This window comes from Callithrix jacchus, chromosome 2 (assembly GCF_049354715.1).
Source record: "Callithrix jacchus isolate 240 chromosome 2, calJac240_pri, whole genome shotgun sequence".
Classification (NCBI taxonomy): domain Eukaryota; kingdom Metazoa; phylum Chordata; class Mammalia; order Primates; family Cebidae; genus Callithrix; species Callithrix jacchus.
The window spans coordinates 11,341,551-11,361,987 of record NC_133503.1 but is presented as its reverse complement, the minus strand read 5'-3'; the positions used below and the strand labels follow the sequence as shown (position 1 = coordinate 11,361,987).

Here is a 20,437-nt window from a genome sequence, read left to right as displayed (position 1 = left end):
CTGTGCAGAAGGCTGAGGCAGGAGGATCACCTGAGCCCAGGAGGTCAAGGCTGCAGTGAGCTATGGCTGTGCCACTGCACGCCAGCCTGGGTGAGAGAGTGAGACCCAACTCAAAAACAAAACAACAGAGTCACCCATCTCTGTGCACTGCCTAGACTGGGTGGGTCAGATTTCCATGGCCTCTGCGACACTGGGCTCTGGGGACCGAGGTTTGGCCTAGCCTGAAAGGCCAGGAGACTCCAAGTGCTCAGTCTACTCTGGAAAGAAGGTGAGGGTAATGAGAAGAAGGTCTCAAAAGTTGTAGAACTGTGCTATCTACAGGGTGGCCGCTAGCCACAGGAAAACATTTGAGGTGATTCAAATTAAAACAACATTTTTAACAATGTAAAACTCAGGCCAGGTGTGGTAGCTCACGCATACAGCCCCGGCACTTTGAGAGGCCAAGCAAGGAGGATTGCCTGAGGCTGGGAATTTAAGACCAGCCTGGACAACACAGACTTAGAGATCTTATCTCTAAAAAAAAAAAAAAATTTTTTAATGAGCCAGGGGTGGGCCTGTAGTCCCAGCCTACTCAGAGGCTGAGGCAGGAGGATTGCCTAAGCCTGAGAATTGGAGGCTGCAGCGAGCTATGATCCTGCCAAGGCACTCCAGCCTGGGCAATAGAGCAAGACCCTATTTTTTAAAAATTAAAAAACCCCCTCAGCTCCTCAAGCCACATTTCAAGTGCTCAAGAGCCACAGGTGCTGGAAGCCAGAGTACTGCAGTTTTGAGGACTTCTAGAAGCTCCTCTCTGCCATCCCTCCAGTGCCCAAAGCTCAGGGTCCCCTCCCACCCACAGCTCCGGATTCAGGCTGCCAGCATGGGGGTGTGTGAACCCAGGGGCTCTCTTTGGCTCTCTTTAGCAGGGGGTTCCTCAACTGTGTTCCCCAGAACACCGGTTCTGTAGGAAGCTCCTTGGGCAAGAGAAGGGCCTCGGGAAGCTATTTGAGTTAATTAAAATACAAACCCTAGGGTTCCCCATCAAATGGGATTGGGAAGTGCTGGGTTAAACCACGTTAGAAGTGGGATTCTAGGCTGGGCGTGGTGGCGCACACCTGGAATTCCAGCACTTTGGGAGGCCAAGGTGGGTGGATCCTTTGAGGCCAAGAGTTCGAGACCAGCCTAGGCAATGTGGTGATACTCTGTCTCTACTAAAAATACAAGAAAAAATAGTTGGCCGTGATGGCACGCGCCTATAATCCCAGCTACTCGGGAGGCTGAGGCCGGAGAATCGCTTGAACCTGGGAGGTGGATGTTGCAATGAGCTGAGATTGTGCCACTGCAGTCCAGCCTGGGCGACAGAGTGAGACTCGTCTCAAAAAAAAAAAAAAAATCTGGCCGGGCTTGGTGACTCATGCCTGTAATCCCAGCACTTTGGGAGGCTGAGGTGGGCAGATCACAGGTCAGGAGTTTGAGACCAGCCTGGCCAACCTGGTGAAAACCCGTCTCTACTAAAATTTTTTAAAAATTAGCATTGCAGCCTTAGCAACAGAGTGACAGTCTGTCTTTAAAAAAAAAAAAAAGCAGCAGAAGAAAAAAGAAATGGGATTCTTAAGATTGAGAGTCTTTCAAAATAAAAATAAAAAAATAAGAAAACAGAAATGGGATTCTAACACGTTATCAGGCCTCCTTAGAGCCTTCAGCGAATTCATTCATAAGCATCACACACATCACGTGGCATTTCCCAAACCATCCCCTTTCTACCCAGAGAGCCTGGAGGGCCAGCGTTCCTTGGGTTAGGTCCCTGCAGGTGCACAGCAGGCTCAGGGCCCCGTTGTTCAACCAGAGGCCCGATCCCGCAGTGGACAGATGCAGATCCCAGGGCCCAGGCCTCCTCTCCCACCTGTCTTCTCTCTTTGGTGGCAGCAGCTCCACTTGTCCCCACGGAAGACGCCAGGGTGGTAGGAGCCCAGCAGGCCGGTGTTGTTGATGCTCACCTTCCGCAGTGCAGACAGCCACTGGTTCAGCTCGTTCACACACTGAGGGGACGTGGAGGGGGAGGCCTGGTCAGAGGTCACCTCCTCCAGGAAGCCCTCCTAACCTGCAGCTCCTATACCACACCTGATGCCATGTTCCCCACTACCCCAACACAGCAGCTTTGAATGAATTAGGAGAGGCTGCCCTTCCTCCAGGGTAATGTAGCCCACACCTGGGCACATGGCCTGGAAAGCAGGTGAAGTGGATCACTCCTATAATCCTAACACTTCAGGAAGCTGAGGCAGGAGGATCGCTTGAGCCCAGGAATTCAAGACCGGTCTGGGCAACACAGCAAGACCCTATCCTCTCCTCTCCCACCTGTCTTGTCTTTTTGGTGGCAGCAGCTCCACTTGTCCCCGGTGTGGGCTGGATTTCAGCTGCTGTTGGCCCCTTGGCCATGCTCCTAGGTATCCCAGAGCCCGACAACTATATTTGCCGGCCCTTATATCATTACTTTTCCCTGTGGCTCTGGACCCTGACACAAAAGGGAAGCCCTAGAGGAAGGGCACGGAGGAACAGGTCTGTGACTTCCTCCCCACCAGCCCAGGACAGTCATGCCCAGAAGAAACCACCCCGCCTCCAGCTGCAGGCTTCCTACTCAGTCCCTGTGTTCCTGCCCTAGAGACACATCTGAGTCACCCTCCTACAAGGTCCCTGCCCGAATGCCACCCATCAGAGGTCCTCCCTGACCATGTTATTTTTTTTTTGAGACGGAGTCTCTCTGTCACCCAGGCTAGCGTGCAGTGGCACGATCTCAGCTGATTGTAATCTCCGTTTCCCAGATTGAAGTGATTGTCCTGCCTTAGCCTCCTGAGTAGCTGGGGCTACAGGCACCTCCAACACACCTGGCTAATTTTTTGTATTTTTAGTAGAGCCAGGCTGGTCTCAATCTCCTGACCTCATGATCCACCTCCCTTGGCCTCTCAAAGTGCTGGGATTACAGGCGTGAGCCACAGCGCCCGGCCTCTCACTACCCTTTATAGGGCAGACTGCTCCCTGACACCCTCCACTCTGTTCCCTTCCTTGCTCCCTTAGTCGCTTCTGGTTCCCTTCAAGTCACTATCACTATTTGACTTTTTTTTTTTTAAGAGACTTTTTTTCAAGTCACCCAGGCTGGAGTGCAGTGGTGTGATCATAGCTCACTGCAGCCTCCAACTGGCTGTAACCTCCAACTCCTGAGCTCAGGCAATCCTCCTGCCTCAGCCTCCTAAGTCGCTGGGATCGCTGCCATCATACCTGGCTACTTTTTTATTTTCTGTAGAAATGGGGTCTTGTTACATTGGTCAGGCTGGTCTCAAACTCCTGGCCTCCAGTGATCCTCCCACCTCGGCCTCCCAAAGTGCTGGGACTATAGGCGTGAGCCACCGTGCCTGGCCCGACATTTGAAACATGTATTTATTGGCCCATCTTCTCCCCATATCAGCTCCACGAGGGCGGGGCTCTGTCTTGTCTGCCACTGCATCCCCTCACCTAAAATCCTGCCTGGAACCTAGGAGGTGCTCAGTATGCGTTTTGTAAATAAATGAATGAATGAATTAATGAAGGAATAGATGGGAAAGGTATTTGAGAACATGCACCCAGAGCCACACAGAGCATAATGTTTGATTATTGGGCGTTGATCCAGGCGCCAGCACAGACTCCCTTTTTCCTCTTGCTCTGTTGCTCTGGCTAGAGCTCTGGGATTACCGGCATGAACCAGCATGCCTGGTCCCCATCTCAGATATCTGGAAATAGTTTCCAACAAACGGGTGCAACGTGCAATTTCAGATCACAGGGATGCACCTGTCCGTGTACTGGCCCACACACAGGCATCCATCACATTGATGCCCAGGGAAAGACATGGGCCATGGCCTCCTGGGGGCTCAGACCCCCAGACAACACACACACCTGGCCCCCACACCTCCCAGATCAGACATACCGTGCTGTGCCTGATGTACCTGGTAGGGGCGAGAGGCTCAGCTCCCTTCTCACACGGTCCACTCCGGCTACTCCCACAGCACCCGAGCCATTCCCATAACACCCAGGTCACTCCCACAGCGCCCAGACCACTCCCACAGCACCCAGGCCGCTCCCACAGCACCCAGGCGATTCCCACAGGGCTCATGCCACTCCCACGTCGCCCAGGCCGCTCCCACAGGGCTCATGCCACTCCCACAGCCACCAGGCCACGCCCACAGGGCTCATGCCACTCCGACAGCAACCAGGCCACGCCCACGGGGCTCATGCCACTCCCACAGCAACCAGGCCACGCCCACAGGGCTCATGTCACTCCCACAGCACCCGCTCCTCTCCCCGCACCTTGCACTGCAGGTAGGCAGTCTGGGGCCTGCCGGCGTCGTCTGTGTAGATGACCTGCATGACATTCGAGCTGCCAAAGCTCTTTTCCTCCACCTTTTCTGCTGCACGGACGTTGGCTAGCTTGATGAGGGCGCTTTTCTGGGGCAGGGAGGGAGGCGGAGGGTCAGGGACCTAGCCAGGGCCATTCCATTTCCCATCTCTGGGCCTCAGTCTCTCCTTCTGCAGCGCTAGGGGTAAGTGTGGGAGACCTAGAATGACCTCAGCCAGGGCAAAGCACAAACTGGCGACCAAGTGCCCAGCAACTGGGAGGGGAGGATCTGGCCTCTCAGGGGGGTGCTCCTAGCAGGCCTGGGAGGTGAGAGCTTTGGGGTAGTGTCTAAACAGCCAGCATTCCCGGGGCTACGAAGTCATGCCAGCCGCGGCCAACACTGTGTGACTTTGCATTGAGTAATTTTCCAACTTGCTTTTGTAGTCCCGGGCTCTAAAAGTCCCATATCCCATCCCCATCCCTTCGTTTCTTAGCTTCCTCCTGCCATGATCAAATGTGACGGGAAGCTCAGAATCTAAAATACACACGTCCTGAAAAGGCCCCCAAGCTGCTAATGCTGAATCTACACTCCCAGCCTCCATTACCCCCTCCTTTTCTTTTTTTTTTTTAAAAGAGATGGTGTCTCGCTATGTTGCCCAGGCTATTCACAGGCGGGATCCCACTACTGATCAGCACGGGAGTTTTGACCTGCTCCGTGTCCGATCTGGGTCGGTTCACCCCTCCTTAGGCAACCTGGTGGTCCCCTGCTCCTGGGAGGTCACCATATTGGTGCTGAACTTAGTGCGGACACCCGATCGGCATAGCTCACTACAGCCCAGAACTCCTGGGCTCAAGCGATCCTCCAGCCTCAGCCTCCTGAGTAGCTGGGACTACAGGCACGTACCACCGCGCCTGGCTGCTGCTTCTTCTTCTTCTTTTTTTTTTTTTTTAAGAGAGACAGGGTCTCACTCTGTCACCTAGGCTGCAGGGCAGTGGTGCAATCATAGCTCACCGCAGCTTCAAACTCCTGGGCTCAAACAGTCTTCCTGCCTCAGCCTCCTGAGTAGCCGAGACTGCAGGCGCATGCCACTATGCTCAGCAAATTTGTTAAATGTTTTTTGTAGCAATGGGGTCTCTCTATGCTGCCCAGGCTGGTCCCAAACCCGAGCGCTTTCTGCTGTTGCTGAGTCCTCAGAAACAACGTGGTCTTCCCTGCTTGGGGCAGAGGCCAAACAAGAGGAAGCCCTGCTCAGGGCAGAAATCACAACAGCGGCCCCAACTGTCTCCGAATGACAGGCCATCTGACTGGCTCTCAAAGGTTGACAGCAGACAAAATGGGACCAGCATTAAATGATGCCTATGTAGCCAAATCTTCCAACCCTGGCGGATGTAGAATAATCATTTGAGTGCTTTGGGAGGCTGGGGTGGGAGGACTGCTTGAGGCCAGGAGTTTGAGACCAGCCTGGGCAGTATAACAAGACTCTTTCACGAAGAAAATTAGCCTGGCTTGGTGGCACGTGCCTGTAGTCCCAGCTACTTGGGAGACTGAGGCAGGAAGATTGCTTGAGCCCAGGAGTTCGAGGCTGCAGTCAGCTATGATCATACCACTGCACTAGAGCCTGGGTGACAGAGCAAGACCCTGCCTCAAAATAATAATTATCATCCAAGGGTCTTTGCTGGAAGGGGTGGGCCCCTCGTCTGGTGGGGCCCTGAGCTGGCTCTTTGAGAACAGAATGGGTGATGAGCTCCTTCACCTACCCCAGCCCACTCTCGCCTGCTTAGGGCTAGGCTGGGTATTCCTGGCAGACTCTCCCCATGATCATCCTGCATGACTGGGGGCAGGTGTACATCAAGGGGTCACCAGGTCCATGGAGAAAGTATGATCTTTGAGATTCCTTCCCATACCAAGATTCCATGCTTCTATATTCCTGCCTCTTCCAGGAAGCCTCCCCTGGTTGCCCTAGCTTCCTCCTCACCTAGTAGCCCAGGGGATGTACTATCTTTAATAATACCATTTGCCTAAAGAGTCGTACCTGTCAGGACCTGGGTCTTCATGACCCTTAGGGAGATCATCTCATCTAACCCTCAACAACCTGGTAAGGTTGGACCATCTTCCTTGTTTTCTTTTTTTGTTTTTTAAGACAGAGTCTTGCTCTTGCCCAGGCTGGAATGCAGTGGTGTGATCTTGGCTCACTGCAACCTCTGCCTCCCAGGTTCAAGTGATTCCTGTACCTCAGCCTCCCGAGTAGCTGGGACTATAGGCACCCATCACCACACCTGGCTAATTTTTGCATTTTTAGTAGAGTCGGGGTTTCACCATGTTGGCCAGGCTAGTCTTGAACTCCTGACCTCGAGTGATCCACCCACCTTAGCCTCCTAAAGTACAGGGATTACAGGCATGAGCCACCGTGCCTGGCTCTCCTAGGTTCTGACAAGCACTACAGATGCCACACACCTGGCTTTCTTCTCTGACCCTCCGGGACCTCAGATGGGCTCCAAGGAAGGGGACAGGGGCCTCCAGGGCGCCATAACTTCTCAGAGCCCCACTTGCTGGCCTCCCTCCTTACCCACCTTGGAGCTGGGCGTCTTGGCGAAGCTGAGGACCTCAGTGGTGAGGGAGAAGTAGAGCTTCTTAAAGGAGGAGGACATGAGGGGACCCTTTCCCTTGGTCCTGTGGATGAAGAGCGGCCCCTCCTTCACAGGTGGCGCCTGCAAACTCAGCGTCCGCTGCAGGTCCAGCTCTGCCAGGCCAGGGAGGGAGAGGAATAGATAGCCCAGTGAATGAAAGCGGGACCAGGGGGCGGAGCAAAGGTGAACAGCAGGCAGTGGGCGGGGCCATGGGGCTCAAGGGCGGAGCAGAAATCAACAGCATGTGGTGAGCGGGGTGACAGGTGGCCAGAGGTAGGCGGGGCCATGGGTTTCGATGTTGACTTGTGCTGTTTACATAAGTCAGCCGTTTGTGATGGGCGGGGCTATGGAGCTCAAGGGTGGAGCAAATGTCAACAGGTGATGGTAGGTGAGGCCATAGGTCTAGGGGCGGGGCCACAGTAAGGACAAACAGTGGTGGGTGGGTCTATGGCCCGGGACCCTGGCAAATGCTAACAGTAGGCGGTGGGTGGGGCCAGAAGAGGGGCCACAAACAGTGGTGGGTGGGGCCGTGGGCTCAAGGGCGGAGCAAACGTCAGCAGTAGGCTGTGGGCGGGACTGTACAGGGAGGTGCTCACCGTCTTTTTCCTCGATGTCCACGAGCTTGGTGATGAAGTCCTTCAGCTGTGCCACGCCCTGGCGCACAGTGGGCTGCAGCGGCTCCATCCAAGCCTCCTTGGCCCTGGAAGCCGGCGTGTCCATGTTGCCCACATTCTGGACTGCCTGGAGGAGACAGCAGGAAGGGCCAGGCTCTGCTGGGTCAGGGGCCTAGCCACTGCACCCCTCCCACCCCCCAAGTCTTTGCTACTCAGCTGTAGAGATGAGGCAGAGGCGACAGAAGCCATACCCACCAGGCCCCCCTCTCCAGCTCCACAAGGGATCAGGGAGGAGTGGATCATAGTTTGATGCCTTATGGTAACTGAGACCACTTGGGCCTTCTGCAGGTTTAATAGCCGCTGCTACACTCACTGGGTACCCCACCCCGGTGCCGGGCAGACAGGTGCAGCCTGGGAGTAAGTAGACCCAGGTTGGAGGGTCCCCCCATTCACCACCGACAGGATGGGTGGCCTTGGCAACCTCCGACCCCTCGAAGGCCTGTTCCCTTATCCATGAGACGGGGCTCAGACAAGGTGGCCACAGGAAGGCTTTGCAAACTGTGAAGTGCAATGCCCACGTGGGCGTGCCAGTGGCCTCGCCGGAGCCGGTAGGGAACACACAGCAGTCCGGGCCAGGGACCCGGTGCGACACCCAGTTGCGCATCCCGCCCGTGGCCGCAAGGCCCGCACCTTAGCCAGCAGGAGCAGGGTGCGGCTGGTGCGGGCGTCCGCGTGGCGCTCCCGCAGGTGGAAGAGCTTGGGCGACATGATGGCGGGAGAGAAGAAGCGCAGGCACAGGAAGCTGGTGACGGCGATGAACGGCACATTCTGGAGGGGTGCGGGAGAGCGCGGGCTGGGGTCCCCCAGGCCTGGGCGCAGGGCAGCCCCCCCACCTTAGGCTCCGTCCCTGACCCTCCCCGGGATACCGCCTCCCCGCCCTTCCCCAGCGCTCCGTGGCTCCCTACCGCTCTTCGCCCCCCGCCCCAGCCGAGTCCTGCCCGGCCCGGCCCGGCCCAGCCCAGCGGGTGGAGGGCGCACCTCGTGCTGGGCGCCGGGGAAGCGCTCGCGCACGCGCCGGAAGAGCTGGCGGAAGGTGGCGCGCACCACGGCTGGGCACGCGCGAACCGAGCGGCAGAGCGCGCTCAGCAGCGCCCCCAGGTGGGCGCGCAGCGTCTGCGCGCTCTGCTCCAGCACTTCGGCCTCGGTCTGCGGGCGGTGCAGCCCAGAGCACCTGCGTGGGACGGGGCGGGGCGGGGCGGCAGAGGGGGTGGCGGTCAGTGCCAGGGCCAGGATAGGGGCAGTGGCTCTCGCAGCAGCCGGGACACGGACACAGGGGGCAATATACCGGTGGGCAGAGCCACAAACACACGGGCAGAGAGGGCCTGATCCCACCCTGCCACCACTGCGCCCCCCCCCAATTGCCCCTGGCCTCACCCCACATCCTTAACTTCCACTTTGCTGGGGTCCAGCTCCACGTACTTCTTCTCCTCAAACACCTTGTTGATGATGGGGCCCAGGACGCCGTGCAGGTACCGCATCCCAGCCACCTGGGGACCACCACGGGTCACATTGGTCCCATCTCTCCCCATCCCACTCAAGCTGCCCACTCTCTCCAGAGCAGCTGCCTCTGCACCATCTGCCTGCTGTATCCACCCAGGAGGAGGCCAGGTACACATGCAGGGAAAACTGCTTATCCATGAATGGGTGAGTAAATTAATGAATGGAATTCCTAGCCCTTGTAATCCCAGCACTTTGGGAGGCCAAGGCAGGAGGACCACTTGAGACCAGGAGTTTGGGACTAGCCTGGGCAACACAGTGAGACTGTCTCTAATTTAAATTTTAAACACACACACACACACACACACACACACACACACACACACACTCTTTTTTGGGGGAGAGATGGAGTCTAGCTCTGTGGTCCAGGCTGGAGTGCAGTGGTGTGAGCTCACTGCAACCTCTGCCTCCTGGTTCAAGCGATTCTCCTGCCTCAGCCTCCCCAGTAGCTGGGATTACAGGAGCCCATCACCACAACAGGCTAATTTTTGCATTTTTAGTAGAGATGGGCTTTCACCAGGTTGGCCAGGCTGGTCTCAAACTCCTGACCTCAAGTGATCCACCCGACTCGGCCTCCCAAAGTGCTGAGATTACAGGTGTGAGCCATTGTACCTGGCCACATTCTTTTTTTTCTCTCTCTCTTTTTTTTTTTTTTAGAGACAGGGTCTCGCTGTGTTGCCCAGGCTGGAGCACAGTGGCTATTCACAGGCTCGATCCTGCTACTGATCAGCATGGGAGTTTTGACCTGCTCCATTTCTGACCTGGGCCGGTTCACCCCTCCTTAGGCAACCTGGTGGGCCCCCGCTCCTGGGAGGTCACCATATTGATGCCGAACTTAGTGCGGACATCCGATCGGCATAGCGCACTACAGCCCCGAATTCCTGGGCACAAGTGATCCTCCAGCCTCAGCCTCCCGAGTAGCTGGGACTACAGGCACGCGCCACTGTGCTTGGCTGGGTCACGTTCCTAACCTTCAAGGGCTCTGAAAACAGAGACAGAACACTGGAGTGGAAGTTGCAGCCATTCCATTAGTCTCTCTGAACCTCACTCTTGTCATCTGTAAGATGAGGACAGTATCACAGGCAACGTCACCTTCAGAAAGGACTCCATCGACTTTGAGGCCAGGGAGTTGCTCCGGAACAGGGTGTTGGCCTCACCTACAAACAGAGGTCCCAGTGGGTAGGGGGCTGGGACAAAGCTTTCGGGGTAGAGGGAGGACAGAGGACCTTGGGGCTGGGGGACCTAAGCTGGCCCCTCAATAAAGGGTCTCCTCGCCACCTCCCAGCCCACTGTCCCACCTCTGCCCTTGGCTCTGTCCCTTGCCTCCCTCCTGTCTCCCATCTGCCTCCTACACGAGGATCCCCTCCCCACCACCACCTCCCAGTCCGATCCGCCCAGCTCCCTCCCAGGCCTCACTGGTGCGACTCAGCTCCAGCTGGAAGAGCAGGTCCAGGAAGTCCTTGGCCAGCCCCTGCCCCAGGAAGAGCTTGAGCAGGTTGGTGGCCACGTCCTGGCGACACTCGGTGCTGGTTGTCTCCTCGATGAGCGGGATCAGCTGTCCCGGGCCCTGCAGGGAGAGACACGGGGGATTCTGAACCCTTCCCTCTGAGACCCTTGGGTACCCCAGAGAAGGAGGGTGCTTTCCCAAGGGGTGGCCGGGGACGGGGCCCTGGGCACTGTCCAGCTCCTTACATCCCCAGACCTCAGTTTTCTGTCCTGCAGAATGTGTTTAGGACAGGGGCTTAGGCCTACCGCCAATGAACCCTCCCACCTGCCCAGGGGTCCCCTCACCTGCACGCCCAGCTTCACCTCGTGGCACAGCAGCTGCACCAGCGGCTGGTAGCAGCTGGAGGGCAGCACCGTCTCATCCCGCAGCCGCACCTCCAGCTGCAAGGAGCCCAGGTTGCCCCTGGAATGGGCAGCCTGTGACCTTTCCACCGGGGACCCAGGCCGCCCTGGGCCGCACCCCTCCCATGGCCTCCCATCTCTCTCTTGGGGCCAGCCTCCCGTCTCTCTGCTCATGCCCTCCATCTGGGTGCCCTGCACAGCTCTGCCTCCCAGGCTCTGCCCGGCTATTTATGTTCTCTTTCTGGAAAGCCCTTCCTGCCTCTGCATTCATGGCACCTCTATCTGTCTTCAAGGTCCGGCTCCCTGCCGCCTCCAGGCTTGGGTATGTGGGGCTCCCAGCCTTGAATCTATACACTCCAGATGATGGCACCAGCATGAGTGCACTTTACAGCGGAAGCAAATCCCCGACCCTCATAACAACCTAATAGGGAAACTGAGGCTTGAGCTGCTTCAGCAGCAACTTCCCACATTAGACCCAGCTTCCAAGCTTCCCTGTTCTGACAGGGAAGGTCAGAACAGGGGAGGGTGTAAACCAAGGCATGACATCCTCTAAGGCCCCACTGCCCCTGCTCAGCACAAGCCTCATGCACAGTATAAGTGTTAAGATGGGGGCCGGGCGCGGTGGCTCACGCCTGTAATCCCAGCACTTTGGGAGGCCGAGGCAGGTGGATCACGAGGTCAAGAGATCAAGACCATCCTGGTCAACATGGTGAAACCCCGTCTCTACTAAAAATACAAAAAATTATTGTATTTTTTGGGCATGGTGGCGCGTGCCTGTAATCCCAGCTACTCAGGAGGCTGAGGCAGGAGAATTGCCTGAACCCAGGAGGCGGAGGTTGTGGTGAGCGGAGATCACGCCATTGCACTCCAGCCTGGGTAACAAGAGCAAAACTCCATCTCAAAAAAAAAAAAGAAGAAGAAGAAGGGTCCCTGAGCCTGGCATGGTGGCTCATGCCTGTAATCCCAGCACTTTGGGAGGCCAATGCGGGCGGATCACTTGAGGTCAGGAGTTCGAGACTAGCCTGGCCGACATGGCAAAGCCTCGTTTCTACCAAAAATAAAGTTCAAAAATGGCCTGGCACAGTGGCTCATGCCTGTAATCCCAGCACTTTGGGAGGCTTAGGCGGGTGGATCATCCGAGGTTGGGAGTCTGAGTCCAGCCTGGCCAACATGGGGAAACCCCATCTCTACTAAAAATACAAAATTAGCTGCGTGTGGTGGCACGTGCCTGTAATCCCAGCTATTCAGGAGGCTGAGGCAGGAGAATCACTTGAACCCGGGAGGTGGAGGTTGTGATGAGCCAAGATCACGCCACTGCACTCCAGCCTGGGCAACAAGAGCAAAACTCCGTCTCAAAAATAAAAGAAAAGAAAAAAGGTAGCCAGGCATGGTGGCAGGTGCCTGTAATCGCAGCTACTTGGGAGACTGAGGTGAGGCAGGAGAATCACTTCAACCCGGGAAGCAGAGGTTGCAGTGAGCCAAGATTGCACCACCGCACTCCAGCCTGACTCTGTCTCAAAAAAAAAAAAAAAAAGAAGAAGAAGATGGGCCTTGGTTGGCTCTTTGGAAATGCCTTGGTGCTGACATGCAGCCGACCGCCTGCCCCTACCCTGATAAGAATGGGAATGGGGGAAAGAGGGGTCTGGGGCCTTCCAGCGGGACACAAAGCTGAACCATCGAGGGTTGTGGGGGTCACAGCAAACCTCACTGTTGTCATTTGTAAGACGAGGGCTTCCTAGACAGGCTGCCAACTTCAGCAAAACGACGACCCAGGACACTCAGTTAAATGTGAGTATTTTATTTACTTATTAACTATTTTTTTAGAGATGGGGTCTTGCTATGTTGCCCAGGCTGGTCTTGAACTCCTGGACTCAAGTGATCCTCCTGCCTTGGCCTTCCAAAGTGCTGAAATTACAGGCATGAACCACCCCGTGCCTGGCCTACATTTGAATATTTTTTGTATAGGTATATCTCAAATAGTGCATAGTCTTTTTTTTTTTTTTTTTTTTTTTTGAGACTGAGTCTTGCTCTGTCACCCAGCTAGAGTGCAGCAGCACGATCTGAGCTCATTGCAACCTCTGCCTCCTGGGTTCAAGCGATCCTCCTGCCTCAGCCTCCCAAATAGGTGGGATTACAGACACCTGCCACCACACCCGGCTAATTTTTGTATTTTTAGTAGAGACGGGGTTTCACCGTGTTGGCCAGGCTGGTCTTGAACTCCTGACCTCATGTGAGCCACCCTCCTCAGCCTCCCAAAGTGCTGGGATTACAGATGTGAGCCACTGTGCCCGGACTTTTTTTTTTTTTCTGATTTTTTTTTCTGGAAACAGGGTCTTGCTCTGTGACCCAGGCTGAAGTGCAGAAGCGATCATAGCTCACTGTGCCTCCACCTTCTGGGTGCGAGCAATCCTCCCACCTTGATGCCCACGTAGCTAGAACCACAGGGATGTACCACCACACCCGGCTAATTTTTTATTTCTTTGTAGAGACGAAGTGTCACTTTCTTGCCCAGGCTGGTCTCAAACTCCTGGCCTCAAGTGATCCTCCCACCTCAGCCTCCCAAAGAGCTGGGATTATAGGCATGAGCCACCACTCCTGGCCAGGGGTGTCCTGTCTTTTATCTGGAAACCATATTCCTGGAGAATCTTGGGAAGGGAATTAGAGCTGTGGCTCAGGGACACGGACTGTGGAGACTTGAACCCTGGTCTGAAGTCTGCAGGGAAATTGTCAAAGAAAAGTGTCTGAGCACTTTTTTTAGAAACTTCCAGAAAGCAGAAAGCAGGAGACCTGTATAACCGGTGAGCTAAGAAGACAGAGCTGGCCAGGTGAGGTGGCTCACACCTGTCATCCCGGCACTTTGGGAGGCTGAGGAGGGTGGATCATTTGAGGTCAAGAGTTTGAAACCAGCCTGGCCAACATGGTGAAACCTTGTCTCTACTAAAAATATAAAAATTAGCCAGGCATGGTGGTGGGCACCTGTAATCCCAGCTAATCGGGAGGCTGAAGCAGGAGAATCACTGGAGGTTGCAGTGAGCAGAGATTGCGCCATTGCACTCCAGCCTGGGCAACAGAGCAAGACTCCATCTCAAAAAAAAAAAAAAAATGGAGCTGAGTGTGGGACTGTGGGAAGGTGGAGCCCAGCCTAGATGAGAAGGATGTTGGCCTGGTGGGCAGGAGCTGAGGGAACCCTGGACACGCGTCTCCTGACCTCTCCCCCCCGAGCAACCCACCTGCCCTGCCTGCCTGTAGCCAGTTCTCAGCCCTACCCAGCCCCTCTCACTTACTTGTCGTGCTGCCGGCTCTTGGACTGGTCGGGCTGCAGCCGGAACCAGCCCTCCTCCTGCTGGGCTGCCCACAGTCTCTGGACATCGATCACCACCTGGGGACACAGTGGAAGTCATCCCGGAGCTGGGACACTTAGGTCTCCTCCTTGCCAACTACTGTTCTCAGTGGGGAGGGTCCTCCAAGGGTCCCCGAGCGCCAGTGGCTGTGGGGAGAAGTTGCTGGTTCTGGTAAACAGGGTGGGGGCGTGGGGGGCGGGTAGTCCCAGGCGCTTCCTGAGTATCCCTCTCTGGGGAAGCTGGAGGGAGATCTCTGAGTATGGGGTGGCTGCAATGGAGCCAGGTGCTGGGGGACAACAGGTGCAGCCTGGAGGGAGGGGGTGCTCACTTTGCCCAGAAAGTCGTTTCGGCTGACAAGATCCCAGTCCCAGGCCTCCACACACAGCGCCTCTGTGGCCCCCTCCTCCAGCTCAAACTCAAACGTCTCATTCCAGCGTGGGTAGCATGACTTCTTCACGATCTGCCCAGAGCAGGGTGGGAGGGGGTTAGGCTGATGCCACCGGACTCCCCAGCTGCCTCAGACACTGCCCCTGTCCCCGCAGCCTTGGAGGCTCTGCCACATCGGGGGTTAAAATGTCACGTCCAAGCCCCCATACATTTCTCAGATGGGGAGAACTGAGGCCCAGGGTGGGGAAGAGACATATCCAAGGCCACAGAGCAAAACAGTAGTGACTGTGTGGATGAGGTGCACAGGGGACACTTCTCCACTGCTGGTGGGAATGTGAGCTACGACCACCACTACAGAAAACAGTGTGGGGATTCAGGAGTAACTAAAAGTAGAACTACCACTTCAGCAATCCCACTACCGGGTGTCTCTCTACCCAGAGGAAAAGATACTTACACACGCATGTTTATGACAGAATGATTTGCAATTGCAAAAATGTGAAACCAACTCAAATGCTCATCAATCAACAGGTGGATAAAGAAACCATGGTGTGTGTGTATGAGATGGAATACTACTCAGTCATGAAAAAGGAATGAATTGATGGCATTCACAGCAACCTGGATGGAACTGGAGACTATTCTAAGTGAAGTCGCTCAGGAATGGAAAACGAAACATCATATGTTCTCACTCATAAGTGGGAGCTAAGCTATGAGGATGCGAAGGCGTAAGAGTGACACATGGGCTCTGGGGACTTGGGGGAAAGGGTGGGAGGGGGTGAGGAACAAAAGGCACACATTGAGTGCAGTGTATAGCACGCAGGTGACAGATGCAGCAAAATCTCAGAAATCACCACTGAGGAGCTTACTCATGTCACCAAACACCACCTGCTCTCCAATTACCCATGGAAACAAAAATTCAAACAAACAAACAAAAAACACAGGCTGGACGCGGTGCCTCACACCTGTAATCCCAGCACTTTGGGAGGCCAAGGCGGGAGGATCGCTTGAGGCCAGGACATGGTGAAACCATGTCTCTACTAAAAAATACAGAAAATTAGCCGGGTGTGGTGGTGTGAACCTGTAGTCCCAGCTACTCAGGAGGTTGAGGCAGGAGAATCGCTTGAACCCCGGGAGGCAGAGGCTGCAGTGAGTTGAGATCGTGCCACTGCACTCCAGCCTGGGTGACAGAGCGGGACTCAGCCTCAAAAAAAAAAACCCACAAACCACAAAACAAAAACAGCAGTGACTCCACTGAGAAGCCAGACCTTGCTGCTTTCCTGCCCAGAAATGAGCCCTGGATGTTTCCTGTGGGTAGGGAAGGCAGCATGGGTGTTCCCAGATAAATGCCACTCCAGCTGTCTCAATCTCTTCCTTACCCCCCACCATGGCCAGGAGTGAGAGGAGTTGGCACCAGAGGGGCTGGGACCTATTATGTCCCATTAGACAGGTCGCCCCCTTCCTTGGGCCTCCTCCGTAAGACTGTGGCTCCCAATCTGTTCCCCCAGGTGATGGTGAGCCGGTGGAGAGGTGAGCAATGGGAGCATGGCTGGCAGGTCCCCAGCCACCTGCCCTTCCCTGCCCTCTGGCCTCCTCACCGAGGTCTCCTGCGTCCGGCCCTTGTAGCGCACTCGGACAAAGGGGTCAGATGCGCCATTGCGGTCCTTTGGGGCCAGATCCCTGGTGGGGCGGAGGAAGAGAGGATCATCTACTTGTCCCCTGAGCTCCCCTCCCCCACTTGTCACCACCATTTGTAACCACAACAGGCCTGGGCACATTCCGTTCCTGGCACGCTGACTGTGGACAGTGAGCCTCTCCCCTTCCTGGGCCCTGTTCCCACAGCCACCTCCCAACGGTCGCCCATGTGGCCAAGAATCCCCCAAGGTGGAGGCCGTGGCTCCTTCCTACCAGGCAGCTGCAGGCCAATGGCTGCATCTCTCTCTCTGAGGGGGTTTCCAGGGGGCCGGTGTGAGTGCTGCCAGGGAACGGCTGGGGCCATGTGCCCGGCTCTCTGTTCCCAGGGCTGCTCTGAGCCTTGTTTCCTCATCAGGAAAATGGAAAAGCTAATCACTACTGAGCTCAAGTTTAGGGAGAGTGTGCTTCTGGAAATCCTGTCCCAGTAATGTCACCCTACTTGGTGGAGGGGTGAGGTGCAGACCTGATAAGCAGCCCTTTCCTCTCTCCACAGATGGGCCTTTCCAGAGCCCAAGTCTAGTCACAGTACCCCAGGTTTTTTTTCCGTTTTTTTGAGATGGAGTCTCGCTCTGTCACCCAGGCTGGAGTGCAATGGTGCAATCTTGGTTCACTGCAAACTTTGCCTCCCAGTTCCAAGCGAGTCTCCTGCCTCAGCCTCCTGGGTAGCTGGGATTACAGCTGCCCACCACCACGCCTGGCTAATTTTTGTATTTTTAGTAGAGACAGATTTCACCAGGTTGGCCAGGCTGGAACACCTGACCTTAGGCGATCCACCTACCTCGACCTCCCAAAGTGCTGGGATTACAGGAGTGAGCCATCACGCTCAGCGCCGCCCCCCGCTTTTTTTTCTTTTGTTGAGACAGGGTCTTGCTCTGTTGCCCAAGCTGAAGTGCAGTGGTACAATCATAGCTCACTGCAGCCTCCACCTCCTGGACTCAAGCGATCCTCCTACCTCAGCCTCCCAAGTAGCTGGGACTATAGGTGTGCACTACCACGCCTGGCTTATTTTTAAATTCTCTTTTGTAGAGACAGGATCTTGCTATGTTGCCCAGGTTGGTCTTAAACTCCTGGCTTCAAGAGATCCTTCCACCTCTGCTTCCCAAAGTACTGGGATTACTGGCATGAGCCACTGCACCCCACCAATATCCCCCACTTAGAACTCTTTATGGAAGCGGGGCGCGGTGGCGTGTGCCTGTAGTCCCAGCTATTTGGGAGGCTGAGGTGGGAGGATTGTCTGAGCCCAGGAGTTCTGGGCTGTAGTGTGCTATGCCGATCAGTGTCTGCACTAAGTTCAGCACCAATATGGTGACCTCCCAGGAGCAGGGGCCCACCAGGTTGCCTAAAGAGGGGTGAACCGGCCCAGGTCAGAAACGGAGCAGGTCAAAAGTCCTGTGCTGATCAGTAGTGGGATTGAGCCTGTGAATAGCCACTGCACTCCAGCCTGGGCAACATAGCGAGGCCCCATCTCTAAAAAAAATTAAAAAAAAAAAGAACTCTTTATGGAAGAACACCAAAGCTCACTCATCTTTGATATTTTAAACTTCTCATGCCTGCCTTTCTTTCTCCCTCAAAAACTAATAAAACCCCAAGGTTGAGGCCAGGCACGGTGGCTCACACCTGTAATCCCAGCACTTCGGGAAGCTGAGGCGGGCGGATCACCTGAGGTCAGGAGTTGGAGACCAGCCTGGCCAACACGGTGAAACTCCGTCTCTACTAAAAATACAAAAGAATTAACTGGGCATGGTGGTGTACGCCTGTAGTCCCAGTTACTCAGGAGGCTGAGGCAGGAGACCACTCAAACCCCGGGAGGCGGAGATTGCAGTGAGCCCAGAAAACACCTCTGCACTCCAGCCTGGATGACCGACCGGGTAAGATTCTCTCAAAACAAACAAACAAAACCCTAAGGTTTTATTGAAATATTGAGAATCTGCTCAGAAAAAATAAAGAGGACATGTTCTTTCTTCCTCTGCAGCAAATGGACCTTCTTAGGCTGACTTGGGATTCCAGCAAGAGTCTCATTGCTGAGGGCAAGGGGGGACAAGTCCCCTCACTCTAAGAGAGGCCTGGAGATTCCTCTCCCTTGCTAGGACTCTCTCTCTTTTTTTTTTTGAGACGGAGTTTCGCTGTTGCTACCCAGGCTGGAGTGCAATGGCACAATCTCAGCTCACCGCAACCTCCGCCTCCTGAGTTCAGGCAATTCTCCTGCCTCAGCCTCCTGAGTAGCTGGGACTACAGGCGCGCGCCACCATGCCCAGCTAATTTTTTGTATTTTTAGTAGAGACGGGGTTTCACCATGTTGACCAGGATGGTCTCCATCTCTTGACGTTGTGATCCACCCGCCTCGGCCTCCCAAAGTGCTGGGATTAAAGGCTTGAGCCACCGAGCCCGGCCCAGACTCTCTAAGAGAAGACCAGACACTGTGGCCCCAGAGGATGGGAGAGAGAAGACACCTGGAGAGAGGGGAGGGCCAGGGAGACATGCTTCCGTGCCTCCCATCTTCGTGGGTGACAATGGGTGTCTGGGAGAAGCAGTCCCAAGGTCCCAGAGCCCAGGTGTGTGTGTGAGCATGTGCACACATGTCCATGCCTGTCCCCCAGACAGCCTGGTGCCCGGCAAGGATAAGGATGGAGGAAGTGGATGAGTGGGGGTGGGGTGGGGAGAATGAATGAGGGGTGCCAGAGTGAGCCAGTGCGAGGGCGTGGCTGAGGCTCAGCCTAAGCCCAGCCATGTTTCCATTCATTTCTATTTTCCCAGGACAGAAAATAACTCCCGGGTGAACAACGGGAGCATCATCTGACCCACACCCCTCCTCTGCCCAAGAGAAGTCTTCCTCTTAGGCTGACCTCCCAAGAGTCGGGGTCACACTGGCTCCATAGGGGCTGCCTCGCTGGGGGCCACCCTCCCGTAAGGCACTTCTCAGGGACAGAGTGTGACTCACACTCAGGCCCAGACAAGAGTGCAGCCTGCAGCTAAAAATACCCTGGGGTGGGGCAGTGGCCCGGTCACAGGTGACTCAGGCTCATGGAACCATCTGAGCCACTGTCCCCCCTTGGGGGAACCCTCATTTTGCCCATTGGGAGATTTTTAGCAATTCTTTTCACACTCTAACCCCACAAGGGACCCGCTTACCCCCACACCCACCAGGCCAAGTTGACACCGAGGTTAAAGATAGAGAAGCCGGCCCCAGCACTGGGACCCTGAGGCTGTGTGATCAGAGTTTTGGGTCCCTCACCTATACCCCCTACTCCATTCCTCTGTGATGGCTCAAGCTTCTCCACGAGAACATTAGCTTTTCCCTTACAGGACATATCCCCTTGAGTGGAAAACACCCAGGAAACATCTCCAAGTCCAGAAAACCTCCCTAGAAGCTCTTTTTTTTTTTTGAGACGGAGTTTCGCTTTTGTCACCAGGCTGGAGTGCAATGGCACGATCTCGGCTCACCTCAACCTCCGCCTCCTGGGTTCAGGCAATTCTCCTGCCTCCTCCTTTGTAGCTGGGATTACAGGCACGCACCACCATGCCCAGCTAATTTTTTGTATTTTTTTTAGTAGAGACGGGGTTTCACCATGTTGACCAGGAAGGTCTTGATCTCTTGACCTCGTGATCCACTGGCCTCGGCCTCCCAAAGTGCTGGGATTACAGGCTTGAGCCACCGCGCCTGGCCCTCTTTTGTTTTTTCTTTTTGAGATGGAGTTTCACTTTTGTTGCCTGGGCTGGAGTGCAATGGCACGATCTCGGCTCACTGCAACCTTCGGCTCCAGGTTCAAGTGATTCTCACGTTTTAGCCTCCCAAGGAGCTGGGATTACAGGCGTCCGCCACTACACTCGGCTGATTTTTTGTATTTTTAGTAGGGACGGGGTTTCACCTTGTTGGCCAGGCTGCTCTTCCAACTCCCGACCTCAGGTGATCCACTCGCCTTGGCCTCCCGAAGCGCTGGGATTACAGGCATGAGCCATCTTGTCCAGCTTTTTTCTTTTTCAGATGGATTCTCGCTTGTTGCCCAAACTAGTGTGCAGTGGCTCGATCTCGG

General features: G+C 55.3%; 1 protein-coding gene across 4 annotated transcripts in view; it reads right to left on the bottom strand.

Moving 5' to 3' along the window:
- Window positions 1–20,437, bottom strand: part of RASA4B (RAS p21 protein activator 4B) — a 38,726-nt gene that overhangs the window by 5,673 nt on the left and 12,616 nt on the right. For 3 of the 4 annotated variants that reach the window (XM_035280427.3, XM_035280411.3, XM_078355518.1), the window contains 13 exons: window positions 16,310–16,391; window positions 14,659–14,790; window positions 14,274–14,368; window positions 10,933–11,050; window positions 10,558–10,708; window positions 10,234–10,298; window positions 9,019–9,131; window positions 8,623–8,815; window positions 8,275–8,412; window positions 7,567–7,711; window positions 6,914–7,083; window positions 4,315–4,452; window positions 1,883–2,018 (listed from right to left, as the gene is read on the bottom strand). In XM_035280427.3, the coding sequence (XP_035136318.3) occupies window positions 1,883–2,018; window positions 4,315–4,452; window positions 6,914–7,083; window positions 7,567–7,711; window positions 8,275–8,412; window positions 8,623–8,815; window positions 9,019–9,131; window positions 10,234–10,298; window positions 10,558–10,708; window positions 10,933–11,050; window positions 14,274–14,368; window positions 14,659–14,790; window positions 16,310–16,391 (1,676 nt within the window). The remainder of the gene's footprint in view (window positions 1–1,882; window positions 2,019–4,314; window positions 4,453–6,913; window positions 7,084–7,566; window positions 7,712–8,274; window positions 8,413–8,622; window positions 8,816–9,018; window positions 9,132–10,233; window positions 10,299–10,557; window positions 10,709–10,932; window positions 11,051–14,273; window positions 14,369–14,658; window positions 14,791–16,309; window positions 16,392–20,437) is intronic. The other variant, XM_035280420.3, reaches the window with a different exon arrangement.